This window comes from Carcharhinus amblyrhynchos, chromosome 1, assembly GCF_965287045.1.
Source record: "Carcharhinus amblyrhynchos chromosome 1, sCarAmb.v2.hapA, whole genome shotgun sequence".
Lineage (NCBI taxonomy): Eukaryota > Metazoa > Chordata > Chondrichthyes > Carcharhiniformes > Carcharhinidae > Carcharhinus > Carcharhinus amblyrhynchos.
The window spans coordinates 731331-743460 of record NC_137324.1 but is presented as its reverse complement, the minus strand read 5'-3'; the positions used below and the strand labels follow the sequence as shown (position 1 = coordinate 743460).

The following is a 12130-nucleotide window of genomic DNA, read 5'->3' as shown; positions in this document are numbered from 1 at the left end:
GTCCCTGGCACTCTGAGACAGCAGTGCTAATCACTGTGTCACCGTGCTGCCCCGGGTCCCTGGCACTCTGAGACAGCAGTGCTAATCACTGTGTCACTGTGCTGCCCCGGGTCCCTGGCACTCTGAGACAGCAGTGCTAATCACTGTGTCACCGTGCTGCCCCGGGTCCCTGGCACTGTGAGACAGCAGTGCTAATCACTGTGTCACCGTGCTGCCCCGGGTCCCTGGCACTCTGAGACAGCAGTGCTAATCACTGTGTCACCGTGCTGCCCCGGGTCCCTGGCGCTGTGAGACAGCAGTGCTAATCACTGTGTCACCGTGCTGCCCTGGGTCTCTGGCACTGTGAGAGAGCACTGCTAGTCACTGTGTCACCGTGCTGCCCCGGGTCCCTGGCACTGTGAGAGAGCAGTGCTAATCACTGTGTCACCGTGCTGCCCCGGGTCCCTGGCACTGTGAGACAGCAGTGCTAATTACTGTTTCACCGTGCTGCCCCGGGTCCCTGGCGCTGTGAGACAGCAGTGCTAATCACGGTGTCACCGTGCTGCCCCGGGTCCCTGGCACTGTGAGACAGCAGTGCTAATCACTGTGTCACCGTGCTGCCCCAGGTCCCTGGCACTCTGAGACAGCAGTGCTAATCACTGTGTCACCGTGCTGCCCTGGGTCACTGGCACTGTGAGAGAGCAGTGCTAATCACTGTGTCACCGTGCTGCCCCGGGTCCCTGGCACTGTGAGACAGCAGTGCTAATCACTGTGTCACCGTGCTGCCCCGGGTCCCTGGCACTGTGAGACAGCAGTGCTAATCACTGTGTCACCGTGCTGCCCCGGGTCCCTGGCACTCTGAGACAACAGTGCTAATCACTGTGTCACCGTGCTGCCCCGGGTCCCTGGCACTCTGAGACAACAGTGCTAATCACTGTGTCACCGTGCTGCCCCGGGTCCCTGGCACTGTGAGACAGCAGTGCTAATCACTGTGTCACCGTGCTGCCCCGGGTCCCTGGCACTCTGAGACAGCAGTGCTAATCACTGTGTCACCGTGCTGCCCCGGGTCCCTGGCACTCTGAGACAGCAGTGCTAATCACTGTGTCACCGTGCTGCCCCGGGTCCCTGGCACTCTGAGACAGCAGTGCTAATCACTGTGTCACCGTGCTGCCCCGGGTCCCTGGCGCTGTGAGACAGCAGTGCTAATCACTGTGTCACCGTGCTGCCCTGGGTCTCTGGCACTGTGAGAGAGCACTGCTAGTCACTGTGTCACCGTGCTGCCCCGGGTCCCTGGCACTGTGAGAGAGCAGTGCTAATCACTGTGTCACCGTGCTGCCCCGGGTCCCTGGCACTGTGAGACAGCAGTGCTAATTACTGTTTCACCGTGCTGCCCCGGGTCCCTGGCGCTGTGAGACAGCAGTGCTAATCACGGTGTCACCGTGCTGCCCCGGGTCCCTGGCACTGTGAGACAGCAGTGCTAATCACTGTGTCACCGTGCTGCCCCAGGTCCCTGGCACTCTGAGACAGCAGTGCTAATCACTCTGTCACCGTGCTGCCCTGGGTCACTGGCACTGTGAGAGAGCAGTGCTAATCACTGTGTCACCGTGCTGCCCCGGGTCCCTGGCGCTGTGAGACAGCAGTGCTAATTACTGTTTCACCGTGCTGCCCCGGGTCCCTGGCGCTGTGAGACAGCAGTGCTAATCACTGTGTCACCGTGCTGCCCCGGGTCCCTGGCACTGTGAGGCAGCAGTGCTAACCACTGTGTCACCGTGCTGCCCTGGGTCCCTGGCACTGTGAGACAGCAGTGCTAATCACTGTGTCACTGTGCTACCCCGGGTCCCTGGCACTGTGAGACAGCAGTGCTAACCACTGTGTCACCGTGCTGCCCTGGGTCCCTGGCACTGTGAGACAGCAGTGTGAATCACTGTGTCACCGTGCTGCCCCGGGTCCCTGGCACTCTGAGACAGCAGTGCTAATCACTGTGTCACCGTGCTACCCCGGGTCCCTGGCGCTGTGAGACAGCAGTGCTAATCACTGTGTCACCGTGCTGCCCCGGGTCCCTGGCGCTGTGAGACAGCAGCGCTAATCACTGTGTCACCGTGCTGCCCCGGGTCCCTGGCGCTGTGAGACAGCAGCGCTAATCACTGTGTCACCGTGCTGCCCCGGGTCCCTGGCGCTGTGAGACAGCAGCGCTAATCACTGTGTCACCGTGCTGCCCCGGGTCCCTGGCACTGTGAGACAGCAGCGCTAATCATTGTGTCACCGTGCTGCCCCGGTTCCCTGGCGCTGTGAGACAGCAGTGCTAATCACTGTGTCACCGTGCTGCCCCAGGTCCCTGGCGCTGTGAGACAGCAGTGTGAATCACTGTGTCACCGTGCTGCCCCGGGTCCCTGGCGCTGTGAGACAGCAGTGTGAATCACTGTGTCACCGTGCTGCCCCAGGTCCCTGGCACTGTGAGACAACAGTGTGAATCACTGTGTCACCGTGCTGCCCCGGGTTCCTGGTGCTGTGAGACAGCAGCGCTAATCACTGTGTCACCGTGCTACCCTGGGTCCCTGGCGCTGTGAGACAGCAGTGCTAATCACTGTGTCACCGTGCTGCCCCGGGTCCCTGGCACTGTGAGACAGCAGTGCTAACCACTGTGTCACCGTGCTGCCCCGGGTCCCTGGCACTGTGAGACAGCAGTGCTAATCACTGTGTCACCGTGCTGCCCTGGGTCCCTGGTGCTGTGAGACAGCAGTGCTAATCACTGTGTCACCGTGCTGCCCCGGGTCCCTGGCACTCTGAGACAACAGTGCTAATCACTGTGTCACCGTGCTGCCCCGGGTCCCTGGCACTCTGAGACAACAGTGCTAATCACTGTGTCACCGTGCTGCCCGGTGTCCCTGGCACTCTGAGACAGCAGTGCTAATCACTGTGTCACCGTGCTGCCCCGGGTCCCTGGCACTATGAGACAGCAGTGCTAATCACTGTGTCACCGTGCTGCCCCGGGTCCCTGGCGCTGTGAGACAGCAGTGCTAATCACTGTGTCACCGTGCTGCCCCGGGTCCCTGGCACTCTGAGACAGCAGTGCTAATCACTGTGTCACCGTGCAGCTCCGGGTCCCTGGCACTGTGAGACAGCAGTGCTAATCACTGTGTCACCGTGCTGCCCTGGGTCCCTGGCACTCTGAGACAGCAGTGCTAATCACTGTGTCACCGTGCTGCCCCGGGTCCCTGGCACTGTGAGACAGCAGTGCTAATCACTGTGTCACCGTGCTGCCCCGGGTCCCTGGCACTCTGAGACAGCAGTGCTAATCACTGTGTCACCGTGCCGCCCCGGGTCCCTGGCACTGAGAGACAGCAGTGCTAATCACTGTGTCACCGTGCTGCCCGGGGTCCCTGGCACTGTGAGACAGCAGTGCTAATCACTGTGTCACCGTGCTACCCCGGGTCCCTGGCACTGTGAGACAGCCGTGCTAACCACTGTGTCACCGTGCTGCCCTGGGTCCCTGGCACTGTGAGACAGCAGTGTGAATCACTGTGTCACCGTGCTGCCCCGGGTCCCTGGGACTGTGAGACAGTAGTGCTAATCACTGTGTCACCGTGCTACCCCGGGTCCCTGGCGCTGTGAGACAGCAGTGCTAATCACTGTGTCACCGTGCTGCCCCGGGTCCCTGGCGCTGTGAGACAGCAGTGCTAATCACTGTGTCACCGTGCTGCCCCAGGTCCCTGGCGCTGTGAGACAGCAGTGTGAATCACTGTGTCACCGTGCTGCCCCGGGTCCCTGGCGCTGTGAGACAGCAGCGCTAATCACTGTGTCACCGTGCTGCCCCAGGTCCCTGGCGCTGTGAGACAGCAGTGTGAATCACTGTGTCACCGTGCTGCCCCGGGTCCCTGGTGCTGTGAGACAGCAGTGCTAATCACTGTGTCACCGTGCTGCCCCGGGTCCATGGCACTGTGAGACAGCAGCGCTAATCACTGTGTCACCGTGCTGCCCCGGGTCCCTGGCACTGTGAGACAGCAGTGCTAATCACTGTGTCACCGTGCTGCCCCGGGTCCCTGGCGCTGTGAGACAGCAGTGCTAATCACTGTGTCACCGTGCTGCCCCGGGTCCCTGGCACTGTGAGACAGCAGTGCTAATCACTGTGTCACCGTGCTGCCCCGGGCCCCTGGCGCTGTGAGACAGCAGTGTGAATCACTGTGTCACCTGGCTGCCCCGGGCCCCTGGCGCTGTGAGACAGCAGTGTCTTCACTCTTACAAGTTTTTTCCCTGTGGCTTATTTTACTTTCTGACTCATTATAACTTTATTATTTGTTTCCAGTTCATTTCGCTGCAGCGTCATCTCTTTGATTTGGTTTGATTTATTATTGTCACATGTATTAACACACTGTGGCAGCCATTTCAGCCCTGGGAAAAAGCCTCTGAGAATCCATTCGATCTACACCTCTTAACATCTTATACACCTCTATCAGGTCACCTCTCAACCTTAGTCTCTCGAAGGAGAAAAGACCGAGCTCCCTCAACCTATCCTCATTAGGCATGCCACCCAATCCAGACAACATCCTTGGAAATTTCCTCTGCACCCTTTCTATGGCTTCCACATCCTTCCTGTCTTGAGGCGACCAGAACTGAGCACAGTACTCCAAGTGGGGTCTGACCAGGGTCTTATATAGTCTCAGCATTATCTCCCAACTCCTAAACTCAATTCCTCAGGAAGAAGCTGTTCTTGAGCCAGTTGGTACATGATCTCAGATTTTTGAATCTTTTTCCAAATGGAAGAAAGTGGAAGAGAGAATATCCAGAGTGCGTGGGGTCCTTAATTATGGTGGCTGCTTTAACGAGGCAGTGGGAAGTGTGGACAGAGTCAATGGATGGGAGACTGGTTTGTGTGATGGATTGGGCTACATTCATGACCTTTTGTAATTCCTTGTGGTCTTGGGCAGAGCAGGAGCCATACCAAGCTGTGATACAAGTAGAAAGAATGCTTTCTATGGTGCATCTGTAAAATTGGTGAGTGTTGTCGCTGACATGCCAAATTTCCTTCGTCTTCTGAGAAATTAGAAGCGTTGGTGGGCTTTCTTAACTATAATGTCAGCATGGGGGACCAGGACAGGTTGTTGGTGATCTGGACACCAAAAAAATTGAAGCTCTATTCTTGTTTTCACTTCATCATTTAGAGTCTTTCATTCCTCTCCTCCTGCGGTCTTTTGTTCCCCACCTCCTGCAGCCTTTCATTCCCCTCTAATCCTTTCATTCCCAAAGTCTGGGGTCTTTCTCTTGGAGTTTCTCTTTTTAGAGTTGCCCTCTCTCTGGAGCCTTGATATTTTGTCTCTGGTCCTTTATTTCTTCTTGTGGTTGTTTCATTACAAGTCATATAACTTCAATTATCTCTTGAAATGCATTAATGCTTCAAGACTGCCAGTTTTTTAAACTGCAAACAATTGTTTGTGTCTGTGCATTTCCTGTGTTTTTGGAGTCTTGGCAGGAACGTACAGCTGTTGGGCGTGTATGGGGTCTCAGGGAGGGGTAGTAACTCTGGTAGGGGAACACATTGCGTCCTTTCAGGGCGGTTTGTCCATCCTTTGTCCTCACCTGGCACTGAGTTCTCACCTGTGGCTCCCCGTAGCTGTTTGCACGCGACAGCGGCCACACCCCGGGCAACGGCTTTGACAAGCCGGCTAAACCAGGTGAGGATAGCCGACGGGTCTCAACCCTCGGTGAGATAGGGAGATGTCTATCCCAGCATGTGAAGACAGACTCCAGCGGATTGAGCAGTCAAGACCAATGGAAGGCCCAACGATCAAGAAGGCGGTCTCTGCAAGTGTCATGGAATGCAAAGAGCTGGACAAGACACAGAAGACATCCTGGTCATCCACTGCGCCTGGTCCCATCTCCAGCCGTCTCAACTCTTGTCTTGCCACTGGATCGAGATGGGAATTGAGAAGAGAGAGTGAGGCTGACGCTGCACAACTCTCCCTCACTTTAATCCAAATCAAGCGCTAGTTTCGAGACCATCATCAGTGTCCTGTTCAACCCTTGAAGTCCTGTGGCAATGGGTGAGTGATGAAGCAGCAGGTGTGGATACACTGGGAGCTGTAGCCACGGACCTGCACACAGGCGACTCAGGTCTAATGGTCATTTTCCGCTGACTGAAGCAGCAGTGAAACTCGGCGTCTACCTGGGCGACTGAGCAGTCCTCTTCAGGAACACACTGCTCACCTCCATAGAATGAGGAAGGGGCTAGAAAAGGTGCCCTAAACATTGCCTGGTTCACTACACCCTGGCCAGTTTATCGCGGCTGGCGGGGATCCCATCTTGCGATCGAACAAACAAAATAAAACACAAGATGACACCGCTCACCATTGGCACTTGGAATGTGTGCACGCTTTTGGACAACCCTACAGCAGACAGACCAGAGAGAAGAACAGCCTTAGTTGCCAAAGATCTTTCAAGATACAACATTGACATTGCAGTCCTGAGTGAAACTCGTCTTGCCAACGTGGGTCAGTTGACTGAAACTGGAGGTGGATACACTTTTTACTGGAGCAGTTGCGGCAGAGATGAGCGACGTGATGCTGGAGTTGGATTCACCGTCAGGAGTCACCTTGTTCGGAAACTTGATAGTCTACCCAAGGGTGTGAACGACCGGCTTATGACATTACAGTTTCTGCTACAGAACAGAAGTCAAGCCACCCTGATCAGTGTCTATGCCCCCACAATGAACAACCCGGACGAGATGAAAGACAAGTTCTATGAAGAACTGGGCGCCTTACTATCAGCAGTGAGCAGTACCGATAAACTGATCTTGCTTGGCAATTTCAATGCAAGAGTCGGGTGTGACTCTGCAATCTGGCAGGGAGTCATTGGGAGGCAGTGGAGTGAGCAAGTGTAACAGTAACGGCCTACTCTTAATGAAGACCTGTGTAGCACACGACCTCCTCATCACCAACACAACCTTCCGTCTGCCTACCCGTAACAAGACCTCCTGGATGCAGCCCCGCTCTAAGCATTGGCATCTTATCGACTATGTCATTGTCAGGAGAAAAGACAGGCCGGATGTCGGAGTGACCAAGGCCGTGTGTGGCGCTGACTGCTGGACAGATCACAGGCTCATTGTCTCCAAAATGAGGCTCCGCATCAGACCCATGAGGCGACCACAAGGAAGCAAGGTTATGAAAAGAATCAATGCGGCCAAGCTGAAGAACCCCAGCATAGCTTCAGCACTGGCTGAAGACTTAGAAATCAAGCTTGCTGACCTACACCTCGCAGGCAGCGCTGAGGATGACTGGGAACACTTCTGAGATGTTATCCATACATCTGTGCTGAAGATGCTCGGGCCCTCTACCAGCAAGCAGCATGATTGGTTCGATGAGAATGATGAGGAGATACAGGCTCTACTTGTTGAAAAGCACCATCTTCATCAGGCCTGTCAGAACGACCCATCCTCAGCTGCCAAGAAAAATGCTTTTACCCCCAGTGCTCGCCAGACAGTCCAGAATAAACTGCAGGATCCCTGGCTGAGCGCCAAGGCAGATGAAATACAGGGATATGCTGACAGAAACGACTTGAAACGGTTTTATGAAACCCTCAGCACTCTCTATGGACCTCAATCTCTCGGGAGTTCCCCCCTCCTGAGTACAGATGATACAACTCTCATTACAGAGAAGGCTCACATCCTGCAGAGATGGGTTGAACACTTTGAAGCCATCCTCAACCGACCGTCATCTATTAACGATGAGGCAATAGACAGGATTCCCCAGGTTGATATCAAGAGCTCCATGGATGACCCACCGATAGTAGCCGAAGTCACGAAAGCTGTCAGCCAGCTATCCAATGGCAAAGCCCCAGGGGCAGATGCCATACCTGCCGAGATCTACAAAGCTGCTGGTCCTGCACTTATCAAGAGGCTCACTGAGTTGTTCCAGTCCTTTTGGAAGCAAGCATCCATTCCCCAGGAACTGAAAGATGCTTCCATCGTACACCTCTATAAAAGGAAGGGCAATCGGCAAGTATGCGACAACCACCGAGGAATCTCGCTGCTCTCCATCGCAGGAAAAACCCTCGCAAGAGTCCTGCTAAATCGTCTGGTCACTCATCTGCCACTGGGCCTGCATCCAGAGTGGATGCATCACAGTGTGGCTTCTGCAAAGGTCGTGGGACCACTGACATGATTTTTGCTGCGCACCAACTTCTGGAGAAGTGTCAGGAGCAGAATCATGAGCTCTACACAACCTTTGTTGACCTTGCAAAAGCCTTCGACACTGTAAGCCAACAACTCTGTGAAGGATCATGTCAAAGTTTGGCTGATCCCCCAAATTCATTCAGATGGTACGCCAATTCTATGATGCCATGATGGCCAGAGTACTGAATGGTGAGAATCCTCTGAGGCATTCCCAGTCACCAATGGTGTCAAACAGGGCTGTGTGCTCGCACCCACACTGTTCAGCATGATGTTTACTGCCATGCTGAATGATGCCTTCCAGGACAGTGTTGCTGGAATCAGCCTCAAGTTCAGAGTGGATGGGAAACTCTTCAACCTGAGGAGACTTCAAGCTATTACCAAAGTGAAGGAGACTGTTCTGAGAGACTTCCTCTTTGCCGATGACTGCACCCTGTATACTGGCTCAGAGCCAGAGATACAAGTCAGTACGGATAAATTTTCCACGGCTTGTGACAACTTTGGACTCACCATCAACATTACAAAGACCGAAGTCATGCACCAGCCTGCTCCTCATGCACTGTACACAGAACCCATAATCACAATCAAAGGGTAGATACTACAGGCAGTGGACCAGTTCACTTATCTTGGCAGCATCCTCTCCCAAGCAGTGTCTTTTGATACAGAAGTTAACTGCAGAATAGCAAAGGCAAGTTCTGCTTTCGGTAGACTGTGCTTCACTGTATGGGAACATTGAGGAGTCAGCTCAGCAACAAAACTGAAGGTTTACAGTGCCGTGGTACTCACTCCCCTCCTGGATGCCTGTGAAACATGGACTGTGTATCGAAGGCATGCAAGACAGCTCAATCATTTCCACGTGACTTGTCTTAGCACAATATTATGCATCCGATGGCAAGACAAAGTACCAGATACTGAAGTTCTCTCTAGAGGAAGTCTACCGTCAGTCCACACACTGCTGATGAGAGTGCAGACCCGGTGGGCAGGTCATGTCATCCGTATGTCAGATGAGCGCAGACCCAAGCAGCTCCTTTTTGGGGAACTCTCTGCTGGAAGGCGCTTGCATGGAGGGCAGAAGAAACGTTTCAAAGACACACTCAAGACCTCCCTGAAGTCGCTTGACATTGACACGAACACCTGGGAAATGCTGGCACAAAACCGCCCTACCTGGCGCTGCCTCATCCACAAAGGCCGACAAGCTCATGAAGCAAGGTGTGTTGCTGAAGCACAACTTAAGCGCGAGGTGCGCAACCAGCGCAACAACTACAGTGTCTACACAAGTCTGTCCGATATGTGCCAGGACATTCCGTGCCTGAATTAACCTGATCAGTCATCTTCGGACACACCGCAACCAGCCTCAAAATGACTAATGGTGTTGAGGTCCTCATCGATGACAATGGACGAACAACAACAACACAGCTCTTCTATTGTTTATCTTTTGTTTCAGCTTGTAGAAAGTTTTGACCTCAGTGTCTGCACCGACCCGTTTGTTTTGTCAGTTGTTTCTTCTCTCCTTGTTTTAACTGTGTTCTTTTTCTCAATTTCACAACTATCTCCAGCAGAACCATAGAGTTATAGAGGTTTACAGCATGGAAACAGGCCCTTTGGCCTAACTTGTCCATATCCATGATGAGAATGTCTCTCCTGTCATCTTATTCCTACAGATGTATAACAAAAACAATCAGCAAAGCGCCTTCCCTGGGCCCATAAGAAAGACCTTTTTTCCTGTCTGGACAATAAATGCCTTTATTTAATACATTTTGGCGGTGATTCTCCCAGAAGTGCTGAATTGGTGGGAAAACTGTTCTAGATTGTGACAGTTCTGACAGTTCAGCTTCTCACCCGAATCTCTGCGGTCTGTGCACTGCAGAGACGCAGTCGTGAATATCATTAAACGCTTGGTGGGGGGAGGGGGACAAGTGGGGCCAAAGCACCTGAAATCGACGGGATGAGCGTGCGCATGTGCACATCGTTGGGAGATCGTGGAAAAGACCTTCCAGCATCAAGATCAGTGGCCTATCAGCCCCGCCAGCTCCATGGCACACTCCTCCATGCTAGTCAGCTGCCACAGGTCAGGCACACCACCAACAGTGTGTGTCATCTCCCATGCAATGTGGATTTTATTTTCCGAGGGGAACATAAGATGTAAAGCAAGAATTAACGTATTGTAGTGCGTGGTGTAAAATGCGCACTTGTGTCTCCGGCGTTGTGCTGGCAGTTTTGAGGAAAGTGGTCACCATGGAAGGGGTGAGGGGAAGGGGTTACATTCTGTTCTTGGGGGAAGGGTCACTTGTTGCATGGCTTTCAGGTGAATAAGCAGGGTTGGAGATGTGTGCCAAGTATACATGAGGTTCTAAGAGGGATGCTCACTCACCCTTGCTTCTTGCAGAAGGTTGTACATTTTTTTTGTGGCACTGCCTGCCAGAGTGCGGTGTCAGGCTCTTGGCATTCACCACTTCTGTTGTTGCAGGAAGTGGTGCCGACACAGTGTGCGAACCAGGCCAACACTGCAAGGGTGGCGACTGCAGTGGAAAGGCTTGTTCAAGGGTCTGTCCTCATGGATGACAGGATCCAAGCCATCCTGGAGACACAGCGGGCCATGGACGAGTATGTTTCCAGCATCCAGGAGGCATATTATTCCATGGCCATGGGTGACGGAGGGCATGTGGGACACACTGCTGGCCATGGCTGGGATCGCCACTGGCATTCTGGAGACACACCAAGCTGTGGCTCTGAGCCTCGACAACTTAGCCCAGGCTCAGAGGGCCAGGGCTCCAGGCTCACAGACCATGAGGCAGGCGCATCTTGTCCCCCAGGACTGGCAGAGCCAAGTGATGCTGAGCTTCTGGAGCTCAGTCCAAACTATCCTGGCATCCCATGGAGTGTCCCTGGGACCTCTGGGCCACCCCAAGGGAGGAAAGGCTCGAGCCCATGTCAGGGTCTTCCACCCAGAAGAGCTTGGACATCCCGAGACCTTCCGACTGCCCCCTTTCTCACACTGGGGCATCTCAGGGCTAACGAGGTGAACAGGGTGGCACAAAGAAGTGCCACAGAGGGGATGTCTACCAACGGCATCACAGGCAGTGGGGCATGCACCACAGCTGGACACCTGCACCTCCGATGTGCATCCTGAGGGAGCACCTAGAAGAAGCAGTCGGCCGCACAAGGTTAGAAAATTGTAGTTCACTAGAGGGTAGGGTTGAGGGTCAGCATTAGTCAGAGTTTGGGAATCATTTATGTTAAGAGCACCATAGACTGTTAATTGCACATCAAGCTGCGACTAATGTGTCTCTGATTCTCTTCACCCACCCCCCACACTGCCCCCTTCAACAGCTCTGTGTTCCCAACTCCGAAACATAGAGGTTGCCTGTTAAGCCTTGCAGACTCAGCCATGTGTTTAAGAGTGCCTGCCTTACCTTCCCCAACATCCAGTGGACCCTTGATGAAGTGCCCCCCACCCCACCCTACGCCAATGCACCATTCAATGACGGACCGGGTTGGTGCTTGGCCTTGTTGTAGCAGGTCTCCACCTCAGCCTGGGGCCTCTGTACAGGTGTCATCAGCCATGACCTTAACTTGTCGCCCAGTAGTGCCCAGACTGCCACAAAGCTGTCATGGACACCCCCTGGGTGGCGTGCATTGACCTGCATAATCTTGAGCTGATGGTCGCAGTCAATTTGGACGTTCAGGGAGTGGAATCCCTTCCGGTTCACAAATCACAGTGGCCCTGCACGTGGGGCCCGCAAGGTAGTGTGCGTGCCATTCACTGCATATTCAGGATCCCAGCGTTGGAGGCGAAGCTAAGAGCCTGGGCCTTTTGCTGTGCATGGCCCACATTGAAATTAATGAACTGCCCGGCCCAGGCACACAGGGCATTTGTGACCTGCCACGCACATCTCTGCACGGGTCCTCACTGGGAGCCTGGAATGATCCAGAGGCATAGAAATTGAGGGCTACTGTCACCTTCACATCCACAGGGTATGGGTGGCCACC

At 54.1% G+C, this 12130-nt stretch overlaps 1 protein-coding gene across 1 annotated transcript in view; it reads left to right on the top strand.

The window, feature by feature from the left end:
* The window catches only part of LOC145348429 (disintegrin and metalloproteinase domain-containing protein 19-like), a 102242-nt gene extending 90745 nt beyond the window's left edge, over positions 1–11497 (top strand). The window contains exons 6-7 of the mRNA XM_080196645.1: positions 10608–10802; positions 11471–11497. Of these exons, the coding sequence (XP_080052771.1) occupies positions 10608–10802; positions 11471–11497 (222 nt within the window). The remainder of the gene's footprint in view (positions 1–10607; positions 10803–11470) is intronic.
* The last annotated feature ends 633 nt before the right edge of the window (positions 11498–12130 follow it).